At 31.8% G+C, this 25180-nt stretch overlaps 1 protein-coding gene across 1 annotated transcript; it reads right to left on the bottom strand.

The window, feature by feature from the left end:
- Positions 13312-24296, bottom strand: LOC109362414. Its single transcript, XM_019608188.1, is given in 10 exon segments — positions 13312-13611; positions 13613-13778; positions 17251-17338; positions 17436-17558; positions 19072-19219; positions 19298-19461; positions 19905-20057; positions 20675-20761; positions 20840-23941; positions 24026-24296. Coding segments are annotated over 9 exon segments (3840 nt in total). The 5' UTR covers positions 23702-23941; positions 24026-24296; the 3' UTR covers positions 13312-13562.

Raw genomic sequence — 25180 nt, 5'->3', positions numbered from 1 at the left:
GGAAAGAGAATTATATATAATAATAAGAAATAAGAAAGAGAAAATATATATATACAATATTAGGAATGCTTTATTTTTAATATTCAATCATTATTAATGACTTTTAATTAGAAGTAATACAAATAAATAACGAATGATGATACATTCAATAGGTTTAAATCTTTGTATATAATATTTAAGATTATTTTCTGATACCAAATTTTTTAATATTATTTTTAAATTAAATAAATAAAAAATAAATATATCTCACTTCACATATAAGAGATTTAAAAAAAGATTCATTTAAATATATAAATATTATTCATGATTTATAAGGTAGTATGATAGATAATTAAAGTGGAGAATTTAAAGAACGGAGTAAAAGAGGGTTGAAGGGATTTTGAAGTGCATTTGGAATGTTAATTATGATGTCACGTTTTCCACGTAATGTATGAGTATTTCAAACGTGATTAAATGCTCACCAACCAAAATGAAAGTAACCTGGTTTTGCACAGAAAAACAAATCAATAGTTGTTAACGCCTTCACGGTTTGAGTAAATTAGCACATGCAAAATTATTTGACACTTTTAAACAATATTATAAAACTCAAGTCGGATGTTAAATGGGAAGAGATTTTTATATGAGATTTAACTGATTTAAATAGTTAAACTGTTTGATCTAATCATATAATTTTATACATAATTAATAATTATTTTTTATAAATATATAATTTTGTGTAAGTGTAAAGTTTCATATAGTTAATAATTATGTGTAATTAGATTAAAGTAACATATGCTCATTGTTTTTGGACCAGAGTCAAACAAAATATTTGAGTGGTATTCTATTTTTTAGTTTTTTAATTGAATCGTCCAATTTACTTCTCGAGTTAATGTGGTTGAACCGTTTAACACGGTCGGACTGAAATTTCTCCAGTACAAAGCAGTTCAACCTTCATTATGTTAAGACTGTAAACCAAAATCGTTTTTAAGTCTAGTCAACAGTCAAACCAGTCCGATCTGGTTCAGTCCTATTCTCATAACACTTTTTGCAAGGAGAAAATGCATAAGAATTTTGTAGACGTGTTAATATCCAAGTTCATTATTCTTCGTATAATATCACCAAGTTTGATGCTCGGATAAAAGAGTTTAATTATATATACTATCGTGTCGATAGATTGTGTCTAGAAACCTGTATTCTTATTTCATGATATTAAGTATTAAATTTGTATTTTTTATTTGGAGAATTAAAATATACTTATTGGATATACTTCATGTAATAATTTTTGTATTTATTATAATATTCAACTTTAAGTGAGATGTATTAATTATAGTTATATGAGATTATATGTTTTAGTTTAGAAATAAAATGTATTAAAGCAAAAATAGGAAAAATAGAATTATGGTGGTAGATAAAATCTTTCACTCGTGCAACAATTGTACTACATATGCACCATTATTAATGAATTTAGATTCTCTCCATTAATGGAAAGTCTTTACTAGATGAGATTATCACACATGACAAAAATTATTTTTTAAGAGATATGATTTTAAGTTACTTTTTAATAAAAATTAAAATCAAGAAATTTATTTTTCTTCTCATTTTCTCAGTACTAACTATCTAGTATAAGAGATTACTCAACTCATCCCCAAAATTTATTTACTCATATAGTCATACCTATTAACTTACCTTCTTTAATTATTTTGCGTGTTTTGAGATAATGACTTTTTATAATTCGAATTATAGTATTAGCTTATATAAATTATAGTTTGTATTGACCAGTGTTTGACTGTATTATTATAGACTTTTAGATATTATTAGTATTTTGAGGAAATTCCTCATTTTTTAGCATATGTTGCTAATGTTTCCTTAAAATTTCAAGTATATAAATATAAATGTCATCTTTAAGACATTATTTCATTCGCCTTACCAAAGGGGAGGATAATGTAATTATATTCACATTCTCTACATTGTATTAAGTGTAATGAATGTATATAAATTAAGATGATTTGTATCAACCTAAAAAATAAGGGTACTATACGTATATTCACTAAAAATAAATGAGTGTCAATATAATTTACTCTTTTATTAATTGATAAGTTGTCCCATTTGAATCTCCAAATTCTTAATGGAGGCATAAGTATTCTTTTGGTTTGCCATGAACATTTGCATAAAATAATTTAAGGTATCCTCATTTTGGAGGCCGCATCTTGGTATGGTGGTTGGTATGGAGGTGTCTTATTAGAAGGTCCAACATCATGCCTCCAAGGATGATTATTAAAATTATGGTTGAACCCCATGTTATTATTTGGCAATAATCGAAAGGTTCTTGCCTTTGTTGATTAACCATGTATTGTACCTCCTCAAGTTGATGAGGTAAACAATAACGGGTGGCGTGATCGCTAAAGCATACAGCGCACCTTATAACATGTTGACTACTAAGAGAGTTAAAAAGTACCTTCAGTTTTTGTGGCAAGTTTGCGATCTACTTTGTGAGTGCTTCATGTTGTTGGGTAAGAAGTTTATATTAGGCTAATGTAGCATCATGAGTACCCAACTCCAAAACTCCTCTCCTAGAGGGATTACTCCGACCATTATGTATCTGCTGATCACTGACATTCATGGCCACGATTATGCTCACAACATCACCATAACTCTTTTAAGCTAAAGAGCCATTTGTTGTGGCGTCTAGGATTAGTCAATGTTTCTACTGTCATTCGTCTATAAAGAAATGGATTTGGTTCTCGTCATCAATTTCATGATTTGGATATTTTCTCAACAATGACTTATACCTTTCCTAGACCTCCTCAACAAAGACTTATACATTTCCCAAACCTCGCTAAGTGTTTCATTGGAGCCGTGGGAAAATACCAAGATTGTTGTCTTAGCTTCCATATATTTAGCATGGGAAAGGAACCGAGCCAAAAACCTAGCTCTAAGTTGAGTCCAATCCATCATTGTTGTTGAATGTTGGTCTAAAAGCCACACTTTGGCTTTACCGATTAACGAGAATGGGAACATCCTCAAGAACACCTTGTGTTCTTCAGCTTTGATTGCACCAACCATTCTACATAATTCATAGACCATGAGCAAATGAGAATGTGAATCTTCATGATCAAGTTCTGTACATGGATTAGCCAGGACTTAATGAATTAGTCATGTTTTCATTTCGAATTGTCGAGCATTCCTAGGCAGATACCTCGTCACATCATTATTATTATGGTTAAAGTTCATACCTCCCAAAGCTTGTTCTCCAAAGCTTCCTTTAGACAGTTCTCCTCCACTATGGACTATAAACGAGCTAAAAAAGAGTGAATCCAATAGATGTCTTAAAAGATGTCTGATATGCCCAAGTGCATCATCCAATTTTAGGGACCAAACCTTCCAAGATGAGGAAACAATTTTCTCAAGAATGCGCTTAATATCTTGGTTAGATACCTCAACTTACCCATTTGTTTAGGGATGATAAGGTGAAGCCACCATATGTTTCACCCCATAATGAGTGAGAATCTTAGCAAGTTGGGTATTGCATAAATGAGAGCTAAGCCACTTATAATGACTTGCTTGTACCAAATTGGGGAAAATATTTTGTTTGAGAAATTTGATAACCGTTTTGTCATCAACAATAGGAGAGGCAATTGCTTCTATCCATTTTGACACATATTCCACCCCAATAAGGATATACAAATTTGAGTGGGAGGGTGGAAATGATCTCATAAAACTGATGCCCCAATAATCGACCTCTACTTCCAATATATTTGAGAGCGGCATCTCATTTCACATATCGATTCCCCTAGTTCTCTAACATGTGTACAACTCTTCAAATGATAATGTGCATCCTTAAACAACATAGGCCAATAGAACCGAGATGGAATAACCTTAGCAGCGATTCACTCTGCATTATATTTCTCCTCGTAGGACGAGTTGTGCCAATGCCTGAGGATACTCCTGGCTCCATACGGCCCTATGCACTGACAAAGTAACCCATTGACACCAATTTTAAACAAATGAGGATTATCCCAAATATAATAAATAGCATCCCTAAGAAAAATTTTCTTTTGTTAATAAACAAGATTAGAAAGAACTCTTGTTGTCTTATAGTTCGTCATGTCAATAAACAAGGCCTCTCGCATATATGAAAAAGTTTCTCATATGGAAATGTATCAGTGATTTCCCTTTCCTTTGTTGTCTACTAGTCTCAAATATCATCCCATAAGCACAATGTTGAATATGCATCAATACTAGGGTATTAATGTAGATACCTAGGTATCACCACCCTGGAAAATTTATGGAGTTAATGTATCATTAATACTCAAATATCAATGTAAATATTATCTTTGATTCTCTTGTGATTGATCCTTAGACTTCTTAATACAATCCAAACAAATATTTATCCTGACTTTTTCTAAATGTGTCCATCTTGCAATTGACATTCTTTTCAAGTTAAGCAAATATTTGGGTATTTCTCTTATCTTAGTCATATACTTTCTTCTTGATTGTTGGACTACTCTTCAAAGTATAACTTACATAAAAAAAATTAGTTCAATGTCAAAATATAACATTCACTACATAAGATATATATTCCATTAAGCACATACATATTTTCAAAGTCTGTCATGGTATATGTGAAACATATTTGTTATAATCCTTTTCTATTTTCTCAAAGCCCATTCTTATATTTTCTTTTCCATAAACACTTGCCAAAATAACCTTCATTCATATTTTCTCATATTTTTACTCTTGACGACTAACATATTATTTACCTCTTCCTCCCTAAATTCCTATTCCTTCATAAATATTTAATTTTCTAAACTTTGGGATATGACATATGTATAATGAAATATATGTAAACATTTGTACTTGAGATGTTTTAAGTTATTTTGTCTCTTATTTCTGTCCATTTTATCATAGTAACTAATATTAAATGTATGATTAGTGTTAACCAATTAGATACAATATATTATTATATCTTCACACAAAAATTCAAAATTAAGTATTGGAAAGTGTGTGTTTTTTTTTAATTAAGTAAGCATGTCTAACCTTTTTACATTGTGGTTAATTGTAAATTGATCCTTCTTATATTTTCATTGGTTAATTGTACATTTATTAGTAATTGTTATTCAATATTTTCAAAATGTGTTTCCTTTTAATATATTCTTTCTATCGGTGAAAATACATTTAATTATAGAATTGTTAAAGGTGAGAATATAGAATAAATCTAGCACCGAAACATTTTAGGCTAATTATTCTGGATCTTTCATCATTCCTAATCTAAGCTTATAATATATTGCCGGCTCAATCATGCATTATTCCTTCAAACACTTTCCTTGATATTTAGCATCACTTTTTATCTTTTAGGGTTTTGCCCTTATCTATCATGGAAAGGAAGCAAATAAGAATAAAATATTATTTTATAAATAAAAAAAAGATGACCTTTAAAGAGTAGTAATCTTTTTTCAACCCTTCTTACTTGGGTTAGTCATTATTTGTGAGTTAAAGGGAAAAGCACCCCTAAGATCGAGGATGTGAAACTTGAAAGTCATTTATAATTTATCTTTTTCTTCTTTGTCACCTTTTTTAGTCACCCATTGGTTTGTTGAATTTAAAAAAAATAATGAATAAGATTAAGTATAACTAGTGTAACTTAATTTAGATGTATATGAATATCTCCTCTCAAGACATATAACATTAACTTAGTATTAAGAGGTGGCAACTTGGAACTTATTGAAGTGCTACAAAAATATTTAATGATATACAAAATAGTACACCTTTTGATATATAAATAGATCAAACCATTTGTCATGAATTGCAAGTAGATGGAGAAAACTATGACAAAAACTCTCAACATCGTTTATATCTTGATCTTATTTTTCCTCTTATTTCTTTCAACCACAAATGCTAGTAAGATCCTTTCTCCTCCTTTTCATTTCTTTTTTTCCATAACTTTCATATTATGAATGAGGAAAAAAAATGAGTGTCAGTATAAGAGTTTTTATATACTATCACTACATCATATAACACGTTTATGTTTAATCATCATTGACTATTCCAAAAAAATAATATAAATAATTGGTGGATGTTGTACTATATATGTATAAATCTTTATATTGATAGTCTATAGATATTACATTCATTGAATATATTCATTTATTTTATATCATATGTAACCCTTCATTTTTGCATTCCATCACAGGCTATGATGTTTATATCATATGTAACTATGACGAACAATGTAGGAGTATTTGCATGCGTCTAAACTTTAATCGTTATGAATGCATCCATAGGTATAAGTGTACGTGCTGGTAAAGTAAGTTGAATAACCAACAGGTGTTGGCTCAAGTGGTACATGTTTGATTCCCCTTAAGTAAGAATCTGGATTCAAGTATTGTGGATGAAAAAAATGCCCGCTGGAAGAATTAGCCACACGTACATGTGGATGTTCCCGGTTCGGACAGGATTGCCTAAGAGAAATATTGTGAAGATTGAAGAACAATATTGCTTCACATCAATGATTAAACACATCAATTTAGAAAGTCGATATGTAATAATGTTATGTAATGATTTATAAAGTAGTCACTTATTCTGCTTCTTCTATTAGCTTAAGAGTCATTAGTCAATATTAAAATAATAATTTATGTAATATGATTATAAACTTAAACAAGACAAAAACAGTTAAAAGGATGGTTATATTTTCATAGCTTATACATTGAGTTTAATGATTTTAATATGCTACTAAATTATAAAGAAAAGGTTGAAAGGTAAATAATATTTTGGAAAGCCTTTATATTATGCCCAATTACTAACACTAGCAAAAACCTAGAGAATCACTCTTATGGCAAATCTTATTAACGTCTTGTACAAAACAAAGGAATTTAAACTTAGAAAATACCATTAAAACACATGATTATTACTACAAATGTAAAGGATACATGTTTGTTTGAAGAGGTGTTAAATATTTGTAACTATATGAAAATTGGGGATTAGACATAGTCTTGGTTAAATAAGAGTGAAGCACGATAAGAATGATCTCTTATCTTTTATTCTTTTCATGAGGGTTTGGACTTGTTGCATATTTTGATAAGTGTAGAATTTACACATTATTTGGATATCATTTGTTAATACTTTATCATATTTGTGTAAGACTGAGATGACAACTAAGGGGGTGAATTAGTTGTTTAAAAACTATGACAAATTTTTCTGCAAAATTCAAGAGTTAATAGTAGCAGAAAAGTTATGCAGAAAATATCAAGTAAATTTAAGGAGTTAAGGAAGAAGAAAGTACACAAAGATTTTATATTGGTTCACCTTCTTATCCACAGAAGGCTAGGTCCAGTACTCTTGCAGCACAAGAGATTTCTTCACTAGATATTAAGAATAACAATTACAATTTCTCACCCCCGAGATTTCCTTTTACCTTACTCACTCCCTAATACATATATCTCTCTTTGGAAAACACTTTTTCCAAGTGACCCTATCCCCTTTCTTATCACACCCTTGTGAAGGAAAGTAATTCAATACTTTGAATGAAGAAAACGTTAACTATAGCAAGGATTGCCTTTACAATATTTGAAACTATAAACTTTTGCAATCAAATAATTCTTTGTATACTTTAGTACTAATGTTGAGAAGGTTTGAATGACTTTGAAACAACACTTAAGGCAACTTCGCAAAATATATTTTGAAAGTTAAGAACAAGTTGCAAGAAGTGTAGAGCAAGTATTTCTGAAAAGTTTAGTGTGAGTTATATGTTGTGAATTATGAGTTTCAATGTCTTTATATAGAATTTCCAATCATCCATAACACCTCTACGAAAATGTAGGAATTGATTGGGATGAAACCATTTCATTTGGGTTGAAAGCTATGTAGTTTGAATCTGAAAAATGGTGCAACAACTCACAGTAATCGATTACCTAATCAATGTAATCAATTACCCAAACATTTTGTTCAATTGAGTAATTGATTTTCATAGGTTGTAATCGATTACTCACGGGTTGTAATCGATTACCCAATTATTTTATCCAACATAGTAGTTGTTTACTGTGTTGTGTAATCGATTATCTCGATCAATTTTTGTTGGATAACTCGTTTCTCACTCATGTAACATGTTACTTAGTTCTGGTAACATGCTACTTAATCACAGTAACCTGTTACTTAGATCTAGTAACATGTTACACATTATTTTGAAAATTGTTTTCATTTAGACTTGTGTTTATCAATTTTCTTTTAAAATACTTTTGAGCATTATTACTAATTGTATATTTATAGTATAAGGATAGAAGTACCTAAAGACTTAGATTCTAAATTCTTGAAGCTTTGTCTTCATAAGTATTCTTCTTTTTCTTCTTTTATGTGATGTTGTGTCTTCATCAAAATCGTGCCAAGATCAAGAGCAAGATCTTCTTCACAATTTGTATTTAATTGACTCAACAAGATTATAATTTATTTAAGGATGTAATTATCAATGTTTACTTATTTTAGAAGGATTAGCAAGGATTCAAACCAGAATGGTCTGAAACAAGTTGTGTCCCCACATTCATTAAATGTTGGATCAAGAGTATATTTGGATATGATACTCTTAACATATGAAACTTCAATATGAACGATTAGAACAACAAAATATGACAAAATGTTGGGATTGTTGGTTGATCATTTTCACTGAGTGAGAATCCTCTCCCTATGCAAAAATATGTAAATTTCTACAACTTTCTTTTGAACCCTAACATTTCCCATTGCTTCATTTTCGATTTCTTAGGCTTGTAGTTTTAGAAGTTTTGCAACCCAGAGAGATTTAAATATTGAAGACAACACAACCTTGTGGAGCTCACCTTGGTGCTCTACCATGGATGGGCTTTATCTTTTCTTCCCCAATTTGTTCGTTATCATAGAAATGAGAAACTAACTCCTCTATTGTTAAAATTATATGTATAATTTCACTTTGATTTAACTATTTTGATTCATTGTGATATATTTATGTTTATGCAATGATTTATATGGTTTAGTCTTGTTCTTAATACTTGTTTTAGTTTGATCACCTAAAGCATTATTTTAGGTTTTAAGCCGTCAAATTAAAGAGAAGAATTTATTCCATGTATTGAAAAATGTATAAATACTTGGGCTTTATATGTTTAAAGTATTTTTGTCTCTTATTCCTGTCCATATTATCATAGTGACTACTATTGCATAAGTAGTGTTAATTAGATACAATGTTTTTTCTTGACAAGAAAAATACAAAATTAAGTATTAGAAATTCAAGCAAGCATGTGTAACCTTCTTGCATTTGTTAATTGTAAACTTAACCTTCTTATATTTTTATTGGTTAATTGTAAAATTGTTATTAATTGTTATTCAATATTTCCAAAATGTGTTTCCCTTTAATATGTTATTATTGAAAAAATATTAATTGTAAAATTGTTAACAAATAACAATGATAATATGAAATAAATCAAGCACCAAAACATTTTAGTGGAATTATTCTCGATCTTTCATCCTTTCTAATTAAACTTATAATATGTTATCGACTCAATCATGCATTATTCTTTCAAACAATTTCCCTCATATTTAGCATCACTTTTTTATATTTTAGGGCTTTGCCTTTGTATATCATGGAAAGGAAGTAAAGAAGAATAAAATATTGGTTGATAAAAAAAAAGATGACCTTAAAGAGTAGTAATCTTTTTTAACACCCCTATGATGTAATATACAATAAAGACCTATAACATTAATTTACTATTAAGAGGTGGTAACTTGCAAATTCAGAAGTGCTATAGAAATATTTAATGACATGCAAAATACTACACCTTTTTTATATATAAAGTGATTAAACCATTTCTCATTAATTGTAAGTAGATTTAAAAGACTATGACAAAAACTTTCAACATTGTTTATGTCATGATCTTATTTTTCCTCTTATTTATTTCAACCACTATTACTAGTAAGCTTCTTCCTCCTCTTTTTCATTTCTTTTTCCATAACTTTGATATATATTTTTTCATTTACTTTTAACAACAACCCTTCATTTTTGCATTTCATCACAGGCCATGATATTTATATGATATGTAACAATGAACAATGTATGAGTATTTGCATGCGCCTAAACTTTCATGGTTATGAATGCGTGGATAAGTATAAGTGTATGTGCTGGTAAAGTAAGTTGAATATATGTATTGATAGTGTGAAAGGAAGGAAATAAATCTTAAGTGATAGAAAAAATTCTATGATATGATATGTATGTGAGAATTATTAATATTGTACTCCTTATTATACTCATTAGAGTATTGATATACTAATACAATGATTTATTCAATAGTTCATTAATAAAATTGTATATCGGTTAAGTTATATATTATAATAAATATAATATATTAACATATATAAATATATTTATTTGCAATGTATAACTTAATTATTGAAATTAGTTCAATACCTAACTATAGTATTTGGTAGATATTTTATAATATTCACCAATTTAGACTTGATTATTTTCATGTCTAATATAATTACCATATTTTATTCGATATAGTATGGTATTTATAATTGTGTGATATATACTTAAACGACAAACAATAATTAAAGATGGTTATATTTTCACAAGCTTATAAATTTGGCTCAGTGATTTTAACTAGAAGTATATATGGACGTTTTCATGGTTGCTTCATAATTCTTCTATTGAAGTCAAATTATTAAAATACAAAAAGGTATAAAATAAAAAATAATAGATATTGAACGATTTGAAATTATAAAATTGAAACATGTGGAAGGTCATTGGAGAAAGGAAAATTTTACCGGTAAAAAAATTAATATTGAGAAGTTGGGATGAAAGTAAAATATTAACTTGTGACAAAAAGTAAAATGATTGAGTGAATGGAGAGAAGAATGTTAGAAAAGTCTCATCCATTAGTTATTCAATTTGTGAATGATTAACCCTTGAAAAATTAAACATGTAGATAAAATGTTAACTTGTGACAAAAAAGTAAAATGAGTGACTTAAAGGAAAAAGAAAATGTTAGGAAAGTCTCTCCTGAGTTCTTGTTTGTGAAAAATTAGACATGCAGAGATTTGTGAGGAAGCTAGAAAAAATGTTAACTTGTGACAAAAATTAAATGTTAGAAATTTTTTAGCAGTAAGTTCTTTAGTTTGTAAAAAAATTTACTTGTGAAAAATTAAATATAGAGAAGTTATGAGAAAGTTAGACAAATCGTTAACTTGTGATAAAAGGTAAAATGAGTTATTGAAGGGAGAAAAAATATTAGAAAAGTCTTATCCATGAGAAGGTTGAATGATGTTTGAGTATGAGATTTGATGAAATTGGAGAAAAAAGATGGTGATGTAATAGATGGAAGATAGAAAAAAAAGTGCAAAAATATAAAATATTCACCATACAAAATCAAGCAAAATAATATAACGTGTAAAACAACAATATAAGGTTGGACTATAAGAATAATATAATGTTATAAAATAATGAGAAGATTAAAATATGAATTCTATATATATTTGAAATTTGGTGATGGGGTTGTCTAACTAATATGCCAAAGTCTTTTGGAATTGAAATTTGTTATTAGTTTCCCATTGAAATTATGCTTTTATGCCTACTAAATAATATTCACTTGATTGTTAATATTAATCTTCATATGTCAATTTTTTTATATGATCACTAAGCTGCAAAGTGTATATTTTTAGAGATCTTTATTTTTATGACCACTAATCTTCAATCTTTTGTATGTGATCATTGATCTATAAAATGTATATTTTATAGATTTTGGTTATGGGATTTATCTAACCTATGACCTTCTATTTGTTCATTTGAATCATTTGTTAACTTAACAAATATAAACTTTCTATGTATGTGCTTTGTAGCATTCCATTTGTTAATTTTTTATCTATGAGTTTCAGTCTCTACATGTTATTTACATTCATATGTTTGTTGATATTAATCTACATGTTTTAATTTCTTTATATGATCATTTAATATTATGACCATAGATCTTTGATTTTTTTAAATGATGATTTAATATTATGACCATAGATCTTCAAATTTTTTTTATGTTATCACTCATATATGTGAAGTGTATATTTTAGAGATCTTTTTCAATTTTTTATGTCATCATTTAATATTATGACCATAGATTTTTTATTTTTTATTTGATCACCAATGTTTTTATGACCACTAATCTTCAATCCTTTGTATGTGATCATTGATATGTAAAATGTATATTTTAGAGATCTTGGTTATAGAATTTATCTAACATGTGGTCTTCTATTTGTTCATTTTTTAACTTTACGAATATTAACTATTCATGTATGTGCTCTATAACATTCGATTTGTTACTTTGTTATTTATGAGTTTCAATCTCTATCTATTATTTTCTTTCACTCAATTGGTAATATTTCATTACCATTTCATTGAAATAAATGTGACATTTGCATGTATGTGCACTCTATGACCTTCAATTTATTTCTTTGTTATTTAGGAGTTTGATTCTCTGCTTCTCACTTATTCAACATATTTGTTTCTTTGTTATTTCAAGTTTAGTCATTTGTTTCTATAGAGCTTGTTTTTAATAAGTAAATTTTATTTTACATTCATTTTCATTGAAATCAATGTGTCCTTTGCATATATATGTGCACACTTATTCAACATATTTGAGTTTCTTATTAATATTATCTTAAATCAGTCAAATATGATAGAACATTATTTGCTTTATCTGCACCTTCTCAAATATGTAACTTTTCATGATTTTGATGCATAAAATTGAGTCTCTCAGTATAGAGTTAAACTCTTTGCCAAAAATAAGTCTTTGAACTATAGGGTGGATAACTTAATAACTGACATTGTATAAAATAAATCTTGACATTTTTTTGTTCTCATAAAATGATTTATTTAAACTCACTCAGTTTCTACAAATTAACATAAAGTGTTCATATTTCGAATATTAATGTTCATCATTTATAAAATTTGTTTTATTTATAGATAAGCTTTAGAAAATCTTTACATATTATAATAAAACCTACAACCAATTAAACAAACATTCCTAACAAAATGGCAAACAGTGGCCAATTAATAGATAATATAAATTCTTAAACTCAACCATTAGGGCTGAGGTTAGCAAAACCGATAAAATTAAAATTCCTCCAATGAAACCCGACCATATTCAACCCAGTGGGTAAGGTCAGGTATGCTCACCCCTAATTACTAGGTTAGTCTTGCTTGTAAATATGCATGTCAAAAACTATCAATTACAGTAATGTAACTAGCAGATCATTACTTATACTCACTTTTTATTCAATAATTCAATAATTTGAATAAAGGGATGAAAGATAGAATTATCTTGATAGAAATAGTCACACTCAAAAATTGTATAAATATTCTGACCCCAAAAAAGAAGAAGAATACATGGCAGGAGAGGGAGAAAACTCACATCAACCACAACATATCTTACAAGCACAATTCTCCATATGTACACTAAACAAACCTTTTTCCTTCTCTATTCTTTTGGTAGAAAATTGAGAGATACAATCTACTATACACCAAGAATAAACAAATCAAGATACCATGGCTAACAAAAATGAGAACAAACAATTGCCAAGTATTATGCTAACCCTGATGAAGCACTAGGCCTTAACTGACATGCCTGACAATCCCTTTGCTTGAAGGGTCATAAACATAGATCGTAACCTCCGTGTTATCTCTGTGAATGATGGTCGGCTTTCGGGATTAGGTGACCAACACTCTTCCATGAGCTTCCTCCATTCAGTATCACAATGTTCCGGAATAGGTGGTCGAAGAGTGTTCTTTACAATCCCCCCTAAAAGAACATGATGAAAAAGGGAGAAAGTAAAAAAATGTGAGGCATAAATCTAATATTCTTCTAGTGGCCAAGTTTGGCCAACTGGGAGTATATAGACACATCAAATGATACAGAATTTAGCAACATAAGTTCACTGTAATTTTTCCAATCTTTTTAACAATTTCTATTATTAAACTAAACTAGCTTCAGAATGCAATGTTGTGCTAAATATGAAAGACAAATCCTAGACTAACTGAACTTCCAAAGTAGCGAAACATCTAATCATTTTTAAGTTGGACAGTATATTGAGTGTCAGAGATGGAATCTCATCAAAATTTGAAAAAAATTACACTCTTTTATTTCTTGCATGATTTGTTCTATTCAGATATCTTCCTACATTCATCATTAATTTTCATAAGGTTATCATGCCACTGAGGAAGAAACTTTCCAATTACAGCAGCTACAGTACACACAGGAAAACAACTTAAATCTAAAGCACAACAAAACAAACAAATGACACATTTGGTCTTCATGGACACTTGCAGCACAATGTATATATTGGGGGCATATCAGACGTGAGGAATGTCTTATTATGAGAGATTAGAGGACTCAATAATTACCGTTAGACAAAATCACCGGACAAGATTAAATCAACAATTATAAAACCATGTGACAATTGATTTTTATACCCACGGGCGTCCACATCTTGTTCCCAAAAACACTTTGACCATGTTATCCTCTCATGAAGATGATTCCCAATACCGATACCTATTACCAGAAGCTTCAAAGACATTCCATTGTTTTAGATATTACGAAATTGCACGGTATCTTCTTCCTCTACATCCTCTTCAAATTGAAGTTCCATTACTTTCTAATTTCTCCAATCTATATAATCACTCATTAATGGAAGAAGAACGGACATAATGCCTTTCAAAAATGAAAGGGATAAAAAATAACACTTTTTAAAAACAAAAAACCCAGCATGAGAATGATCCTCTAGATGCCTGAAATCATAGAACACACAACCTCGGACTCGATCATTATTATTATTGAAATAAGCCAATGGTTGTGCAATATGTTCGTTAACATATCCATCCCTCCATAACAATGACCATTTCGCAGCATTGCTTTTACTGCTACATCTTCATCCTACCTACCCTAAAGCAACAAGCCTTCTATATAATTTCCGTGTTTTTCAATAAATATACAAATTATGAAATTCAGATGAACCAAAAATGGAGTTTAGATTGGGATTTAGAGAAGATTCATAGAGACCCAATGGACTTCTATTTGAAGGGTGTCTTGTCATGGATTTGTAACAACAATTGCAATCAAGTTTCAGCAGTCAAGATCTGCGATTGGTACGGATGTGCTTTCCCTCAGCGCAACCAATGTTAATTGTTATTCCTATAAGCTTACCAATTCATTAATAAACACATAAATATGGAAATTGATAATTGTTAGGCTATGATATGAACAAAGAAGGAGAACAAGACAGAACACAGGGATGCAGTTAGTGAAGGAGATGTGTTGTGCAGACTCGCGCTTGGGATGGGAAATCAAGTGCCATGCGGGTTTATAGTTGTGGAATAAATCTGGCCCGTTGAGTTTAATCCAATGGTTATTATTGAGTCCTATCATCTCTCATAATAAGACATTTCTCTCTCCTGATATGCCCCATATATATAATGTGGGTCTCGGAAATAAGCAAATTATATATGAAACAGAAGTGAAAAGCTTAAATCACGGATATCATAATACATAACAAATTCCCATGTCATAACATATATGTCAAGAGCTTACACAGAACCAACAAATATTATTTGTCATCCAAAACTGAAACTCTTCATATGCATTGCAGATAATAATTGTGAAGCATGTGCAAAAGGATAAAAAATTTGATGATCCAAAAGTTAAGCCATGCAATAGCATAACCACATTTCTCATGAAGTGGACACTTTCTATACCCAGCTAACCATTTCTCTACTGAAAAAATCATAGCTTGATAACTGTATGGTATGATATTCTTACCAAGTTTAGACACCTCTATGCCTAAAAATCTCAAATTCCTATAGTACAAGCTCAATGTTATCAACATTTATCAAGAACCAGCAATGAACAAGAAACAGAAGAAAGAGGAGTCTATCATGGGAAGTTGCAAGTATTCCAGTTAAGTTGAAAGTTTCTACGTATATATTATTATTACATATAAAAAAAATTATTTTATGCCCATAATATCGAAGATTATAGCCATCAATGGAGGGAAAAGTAAACAAACAAATCTGTGCTTTACACAGCAATTTTAAGAGGAGGGTAAACAATTATGGAAGTGCAAGTTATCCAAGGCATTTAACCATATAATGTGGTCATAAATGTACCACATTCACAAGGTTTAAGCATCTTGAGTGAACCATACAAAACAATGGGGAAATTGAAGAAAATGTAAACCATAAGATTCAAGCGGGGTGGATGAGATGGAGGAGTGCTCTAGGTATTATATGTGATAGAAAGGTGTCACTCGAGAGTAAAAAGAAATTTTACTACATGACATTAGGATCTGCAAAGTTGTATGGGACCAAATGTTGGGTAATAAAATGTCAACAAGAGAATAAACTCAATGTAATAAAGATGAGAATTTTATGTTGGATGAGTGGACAAACTATATAAGATAGGATTAGGAATGAATACCTACCAGAGAAAGTTGAGTAGCTGCTATTGTAAAAAGATGTTAGAAGCTCACCTTAGATGGTTTGGGCATGTGGTAGAGAATACTGATAGAAGCCCTAGTGAGGAGAGTAGATTGAAGGGAGGCTAGTTCATTTTCTAAACACATAGGGAGGCTAAGAAAAATTATAAACGAAATGATTAGGAAGGATGTAGATATCAATATGTTGTTATTGAACATGAGTTAGGATCAAACATTTTGGCATTGTTTGATCCATGTAGCAAACTCCACCTACTAGGAACAAGGCATGGTTGTTGTTGTATTTATACTTCAATGTAAGACTCAAACATTAAGCTGGGGTATTATTTACATTTTCGAACAAGTCCTGCCCTGTGGTATTATTTGCTTTTTGAAACAACATTGTTCATTTCGTCCTTTAACCAAAGCAAGGATCTTACCATAAGAGCAGCAATTCAAAACTCCTTTACAATGAAAAATGATTTGTGCAACAAATGAAGAAAGCATCAATATATCAAAGATGCAAATCTCCAGTTCAGATAACCGTCATAGCTAGACCAAGTAACATAAGCATCTATAATAAAAGAGATTAATTTTCTTCTACTCCATTCCTTTGTGAAAAGCTTCTTCTTATATGATAAAACATTGGATTATGCTCTTAAATTCCCAACTGCTTATGCAGTCATGGTTTTTATCTGTGATTATCGTAGTTTTTATTGAGTCAGTGAATAATAATTAAAAACATTAGAAACTATTAGCACAGAAAAAACTGAACTGGTAAGAGTGAAATTGTTTACATAATCTTACCAATAATGGCGCCACAATGCATATCTGCATAAGGTTCCTCCCCAGTCAATATCTCCCACATTGAGATGCCAAATGAGAAAACATCAACCTGAAAATTTCATTCCACAAGCTAAATACCCACAAAAGATTCACTGATTCCTTTGTATCATTCAAATAGTTAAACTTTTATGAATGATGTAACTAACCTTTTCAGAAACTCTGCTGCTACTACCATTCAACAGCTCCGGTGCCATCCATGGAAGAGTTCCACGAACACCACCAGATACCAGGGTATTACGTTTAATTCTTGATAATCCAAAATCTCCAACCTGGAAAAGAATGATATGGTCAAATTAGGAAACATGAATTCAAACAATAATGAAGTCACCAGTAAAATCAAATAAAGAAATATTAGCACAGAGAAGTTTACTTGAAAACCATAACACAGTGCAAAGACACAAACATCTGAACCTGGACAGAGTTAGGGTTGAAAGACAAGGGAAATGATACAAAAGGAGTTCTAGGGTTCAGAAAACTCCCAAACTTGGAATTAACCAAATTAAAAGGAAAATTTCTTGGAATAATCATGGTAAGTGAAAAAACAAGTTCAATCAAGTTTGATGAGTAGCAGGCTTTCTGGCATTCCTAATAAATATTGACCAGCATTTATCAATCTTCTAATAGGACTCTAATTCTACCATATTTGCCTTTACAAAATTTCGTAAAAAATGTCCGATAAAGATTACAATAAAATTGTCAAAATAAAAACATACCTAGAATTGACACAACCCCCTCCCCCCTCCGAATTTATCCTGGCATCAGTAGCACACTAAACCAAATAAAGCTAACATTTACCAATTTTCGGATATTATTGAAGTTTGATTTTTCATAGATCGTTTGAACTATGCAGCCAACCCCGGTAATGAGATAAGCCTTTGGTTGTTTTGGATCAAATCTAAATATTCCCAGAGACCTTGGGTTCCAATATTGCTTTGCTCTTGGAATTTTCTTTCTTGGTCTTCTCAACAAATAATGTTGATTCCTATCTTGAGTCTACAAGTCCTCTTTCCTCCCTGATTATGACTTGACCATCTTCTTCAATAACACTGGGCTGCCCTATTTTTATCTCCATGTTCGAGTTCGAGGCAGAATTTAAGGAAGGAAGTTTCATCTTCCTTCTAGTTGTGTTGTAAAAGAAGTTCTATCCTTTTTGGCACAGTTGGCCCTTTTGTAGCCAAATAAAACTTGGCTGGCAAGTAAGCAATATTCTAGAGCTTCCTTAATTCATACCTAGTAGAATTCTAACTGACAATTACCCTAAAATAACTAAAGAACAAATAATACCCGTGAAAATAATTGTTAAGAAAATTACGATAAAATAATCAATATAATCAAATCAAATCATCGTAATAATCATCCTCCTTTGCCCTGTGTCAAATCATTTCCAACCAAAAAGATAACTGCATGTTTTCACTTCTATTTTTGGGTTCTCAAACCTGCTTTTTCACTGTTCAGAGCCATCCATAGCTCATTTTAATTAGTAAAGGCAAGCAAAGAATTTAATGTGGCAAGCTTTTATGATTTTATCTCTGTTGATAGAGACAGAAATCTGGGACTGTATGAACCATTTCTCATCTCCACCACATCACGTAAGCTGACTATATATTAATTGATGTAATATATAAATGGGTCTTAATTTCGTTAATTACTAGATATGAAGTAAAATATATACAACGAAGCTGGACCTCACTAACATGTGTACAATCATTCTGGGCACTAATTAATCACAAAATCTGTATTCATTTGTGAAATGAAACGAAACTGTACTTCCAGAATTCTTACCTTGCATATGGGCCGTTGTGGATCCCTTAGATTGACTAGCAAATTGTCACACTTCAAATCAAAATGGACAATATTTTTCGAATGCAAATATTCCATACCAAAAGATGCGTCCATGGCAATTATTAGCTTTTTACGACGATCTAGTAATCTGCACCAAGAGTTGCAGACTCGGTATGTGCATAAATAACAAAAAAAATGATTTTCAGAGAAAAAGAACAAACGCTACCTATCTTTCTTGACGAGGACATGCCTAAGGGAACCATTAACCATATACTCAGTTACGGTCGCCAGGGTTCCTTCAGATCCATCTGGTACTATCCCATAAAATGCAACCACATTAGGATGGTGAAGATTCGAAAGGATTTGCGCCTCTCTCCAAAAGTCTTTTGTCTAACCAAAACCAAGAAAAATAATCAGTATTATGTACAGAGTGCTTTCTTTGTTATTATTTTTTGTTTCGTGATATAGATGCGCAGAGCTAGGTTTGAGATTGAGACATAAAAATTCATAATATTTTCAAAATAGTATGCAATACATTTCTTCATTTGGTCTGTATAGATTCTACAGCTTATCTTTAAATTAAGTCGCACTTGGGAAATCAATAACATCCTACTAAGGAAAGGGATTTGGGTTTTGCATTTTGGTAATGTGGTGTCTAAAAGTCTACAAACATTGTTCTAGCAGGTAAATGACTGCGGTTTTGCTTTGGGACCCCACCCTCCTAAACATAAGGTTATAGGAAGTATTGCTTAAGACCAAACCGAGATACAGATATAAAACATATTATACATACATAAGATGGTGTTGAGAAGTGATTTGCACAAAAGACTCACCAATCTTTCTTGCTCAGAATATCTCCCTGCAAAGCAGCTCTTTTTAATTCTCTTAATAGCAATGTCTGATCCCCGCCATTTTCCATGATAAACCGTTCCATAAGTACCAGAGCCTAACTCCTGAAGTTCTTCAAGATCAGCATTCCTTATTATCTGAATTACAAGCTAAAAAGTCAGTTATAGCCAATAGGAAAACTATTTATATGATCTAAAGTACAAAGACACCAGAAAACGGGAAATGATTTAACATCAGTCGTAAGCACACTGACGATCCTATAATAAGAATACACACAATGTGATTGAAGATTCTGTAAGAAAACACAAAATTATTGGCCTTTAGGACTATTTAACCGTAGAAGTTAATTCTGTCACATTAGTAGCAAGGTAGTGTGCATTTATGGTTCATTGAAGTAAAAAGATATTTTTTGTTTATTCACTGTGGCAGCAGAACATTCACATCTGGGATTATAGAAAACTAGGCATCACAAAGCTCTTCAACTTGGGAGAATTCATCAAAATTGCAAGTTTGCACAGCAACTTAAAAAGTAGTAAATGGAGGGTTCTATTCCAGAAAAGGAAAATTATCGGGAGGCTGTGGATTTCTATTCATCAGATGACCGACTACGCAACTCTCTGAAGCATCATCTCTGCCTAGCTGGATGTGAAAGTGCATTTGAAGCTAGCAAGATGATAATCAGCATAAAAACAAAACAGGTTCTGATATTGGAAAACATCAAAGTCAAAAATGGAAAATTTCAATGATGGATAACCTGCAAACCATAGATGCTTGCTTCCATTTCTGCTATCATTGCATCAGTAAGGAATTCATTCCTGTCTGATTCATCGTCTTTAAAATCCTATAAATAAAAAAGCAAAATATTCAGAAACCATTAGGAAATTAGCTAAGATTACAATCTTATTTAAGTTTTTCCTACCTCATTTTCAGACTGTAGGATGTTGCTCTCTTCCTCCATGGGAGACAAGGATACAACACGACTTCCAATTTCATCCACAATATTTTGGGTGGTTGCCAATGAAGAATAAATGTCCGGAGGAACTACACCAATCACTTCTTCTACTACAACAAATGCCTCCACTTGATTTACATCATTGCACTTTTCTGGTCTTCTTGATTGCTCCGACATGACATCGCTAACTTTTGACTTTTCAGCAAAATGTCCCCTGGTAACCTGATCAACTATTATCTGTTCAGAACTGGTTATCGAGTCATGATCAATCAAGGAAGGGATTTTCTTAAAAGAAGTATTCTTCTTTGGACTGGGCTGGTGATTCATAGGCAAGTTTGAACTTGGACCATGACCATCATAAAGTACAGCATCATACAAAGATGCAGAGCTTAAAGTTGGATTTTCAAGAAGACTTGTACTCTTCGGGTTCATGGAAGGTTGAACTTGTGAAGCTTTATAAGAATCTAAGTCAATGGATAGTTCAAACATATCGTCAAGAGAAATTTTGTCACGAGTGGTTTCTCCACCTTTGAAAGTTGGGCCATTTAAATCAGAGTTTCTTGCCAACGAAAACCCAGTACCTTGTTCACCATTCAAACCTTCATTCACAGCACATTTCTTACTATCACCAGTCCTTTGGCTAGGGTCAAAATGAGAAGGGATTTTGTCCATGTGATTATTGTTGCCGACTCCTACTGTGCCTAATGATACAGCAATGCTATCCTCGGGAGGTAGCTCCCAAACATTTTGCATATTAACCTTGGCATTCAAATTATTAGATGGGAAGGAGTCCAAAAGATTCAATTCAGTGACAAGAACCCTATTAGCACCAGGTGTTTTGCCCACGTAAATCATGCTATCCTTCATTTCAGTAGGATTCTTTTCTTCAGTTCTCTTAATCATTTCTGAAGTCAAAGAATTGTCCTCAGCATGCTTCACTACAAAGCTAGATCCACTTAGATTAGTTTGAGCAACAGGGTACTTTTTTCCAATTAAAATGCTATCCCTATGAACAGGATCATTCACTCCTAATGACTCTGAATATGGAGAAGATGATGCAACATCCTGCCTTTTGTGCAACTCGGATGACTCGGTATTATTTGTTAGCATACTTTGTATCTGAGGATAAAGGAGAATGGAATCATTATGTACCTCCATAAGCCCCCCTTGTGAGACACTAGACAATAACATTGAAGATGACTGAGCCTTTGCATGGTTCAAGGAGAAAGATAAGCCAGTTGCTTCTTGTGAGCAGTAACCAGATCTAGTTTCACTCTCATGCAACTGCGAATCCGAAAAAGCATGAGGCATTACAAAAGGGATGTAAGTAATACCATCAGATTCAGCCTGTTGACAGATTAGATCATCCAAACATGAAGGAGGATTTCCAGAGTGGAATGTTCTTTCCTTATGCAAGGGCTTTTTACCAAAAAGTCCATCACTATAGCCCTCACTTGGATTAATATATAAAGGAGTCACTGATTCCTTGTCGGGATTGCTGTTACGAAAATGCTTTCCATAGTGCTTCTCTGGCTTAACAACATCATCATGTTGATTACAGAGACTGTCACTTAACAAAGTCACAGGTACTTGTTGAGGGTATCTATAATCAGCAGTGCTTATGCTGGAGCTCTCTGGTTGTAGCTGAGCTGTGATAAATGATGTATTGCTCTCAATACTTCCTTGGCATGAATTATTACAAAGCAACTGTGTATAACCGATGCTTGAACCTCTTCCCTCGATTGGAATTGGGGAAACTAGTGGAGATTGATTGGGAGATCCGTGAAGAATCAGCGAACCATTAAAAGTTCCATCTGAATTTAAAGCATTACCACCACCACTCTTGGCATCCGAAGTATAAGGGGAATTGGGAGAAGGAGCAAGATTCAAACTTGTATCCAACTGACTTGCCTCATTTGTCAAACACTGCCCTCCAATGCTTTTCCCAGGAGTAGGATCGGCTATGCCATTCACAGCAACAACATACCGGTAGCCAGCATCACTCTGCTGAACGCTGCTTGCCTCAAATGAAGATGTCTCTTCAGATTCACCCAAAGGAACTAAAAAAATTCTAAGCCTATGAGATCCTTCATGTCTTTCAAGCCCGTGGTATTCCTCTATCATATTTTGAAGATCCTCGTCAGAGGAGACAGATATTAGAGCATCAAGATCCTCCCCCGGAAGTTGATATTTGATTGTATGAGGCTGGCTGCAAAAACCCAAAGACTTCTTGATAAGTGCTTCCCATGAGATACCCTTTCGGATTGATATCATTCGAGTCTGTCCTCCGACATATCTGAGTTTCCCATCACTGGGCCTTGGTAATATTTTCCCACCAAAGCTGCATAGAAACTTCATTTTCTCAGATCGAGATTCATCTACAACTCCTGAACCAGAATGATCATTCGAATAAGTAGATTCATATTCATATTGCACACGGGGGGACACAATTGGCCCATGACCAGATATGTCACCAATAGACTCATCAACGGCTTTCTTTGAGGAATGGGAAACACCAGCTTCTTTATTGCTTTTGTTTAGACTATTTACAAAAGCCCCATTTTCCATCTCCTGGGTCGGCTCTTTCATAGAAATAAAGTCGCTTATCTCAGAACTCTCAGATTCCATTCTCCTCAACCCCAAAATTTTTGTAAGACCTTCATACTTGATGTGTCCATTCTCCCTATTCAACCCAAACCTATCTTCATGCTTTCCAAATATCTCAGGTGAAACAGGAACTCTTCTACACGCAATTCCATCATTACGAAACAAACAATGATCCTTCTCAGTATTGGTACCTAAGAGGTTTCCTGCTTTATTCACTGCCATAAATAATACCTTCTCAACTTCTCAAGCTGCAAACTCTTTTCACAGAATACCGAGACAGTAATAGGCCGAGAAGTACTAATCGCTGAACAACCTACATTCTACACTATTGTCATCCAAGTTCATGGAAACAGCAACTTCAACATGTAATTACAAAAATTGATGTCCAATTACTAGTTGACGCAATATTTTCCGAACTGCAGCAAGAAATCACCTATGGTTTCGCAACCAAAGAGAGATACACTGCGACCCAGCGACAAAAAATACTCAATTTAGACCCCACAAAGTAAAAAAAAATGGGAAAATTCTCACTGGATCCAAGTTTACCTTGTTGTATATATATAAGCACACAGATGAAGTAATCTTGGATTATTGACAAGGCACAAAAGAGCAACTACAACAAGATTATGAAGATTTCCAACAAAATTGAGAACCCTTTTAACCCCAATAATCAAAATCAATCAAATTGCACCACCACCTTCATCAAAATTACTAAACAAGTATGAGCAAATCAGGATAAACAAAACAAGATTAAAAATAAGAACTTTACCAATTCAACTACGCAATAATACAAAATGGAAACAATCAAAATTAGAAATTTATAATTATTTTTTTGAAATAATTCAAAAATGAGAACCTGAAATTGGAAACAAATAAAAGCAATAATGATCAAAAGACTCTATTTTCCTCTGTTCCACCTCTATTTTCCATCTCCAAAATTGGATCAAAATGTGATAAAAATCGGAGTGGAAATTGAGGCTTCTTCAGAGAGAGAGAATAAAGAAATGAAAGAATTGAAATGGGAAAAAGGGAATTGAAAATGATTGAAGTGATGATGAAAGAGAAAGAGAGAAAGGGGAAAATGGGAAAACGTGGCTTGCGCCAACAGCGTTCAATCGGAGAGCGACATTGACGAGAATTGTGCGGCAAAAATTATAAACAAAAACTCAAACAATTTCTTTTCTTCTCCCTCTTCCTACGTGGTGTGCTCACATTCTTTCATAAAAACTTCAAATTTCCATTCAAACTCCGAATAGTGTTAATCCCAAAAATCGAACATTAACGTTTTGATTTTTACGTTGTTTTAAAATAAAGTAAGAAACTAATAAATATATATATATATATATACTTGGAAAAGGGAATGAATTGGAAAGTTAGCATGAAATAAGGAGAAGACATTCTCAATAAATAAATAAGTATATGGGACCCAAGCAGCATTAAGATAGTGGTGTTCCAACTAGAATTTTATTCCATCTAAATGTATAAATTAGTTGTGGTGTCCAAATTATATGTTAAATAACAATAAAAATAATATGGTGATATCTCTTATTTAGTTTCAAGGTTACTTTAAAGAAGCTTATCATTTCATGTTGCATGTTGTTTTTGTTTCATGTTTTGAATCACTTCATCTATTTCCTTAGTTTTAATTTTAGGGTCCCATGAGTTTAGTGTTAGGTCCCAACGATGTTTTGGTTTCACGGT

This window comes from Lupinus angustifolius, chromosome LG12, assembly GCF_001865875.1.
Source record: "Lupinus angustifolius cultivar Tanjil chromosome LG12, LupAngTanjil_v1.0, whole genome shotgun sequence".
In the NCBI taxonomy this organism is placed as follows: Eukaryota; Viridiplantae; Streptophyta; class Magnoliopsida; order Fabales; family Fabaceae; genus Lupinus; species Lupinus angustifolius.
The sequence above is the reverse complement of the archived record's forward strand: the minus strand, read 5'-3'. Positions and strand labels throughout refer to the sequence as shown.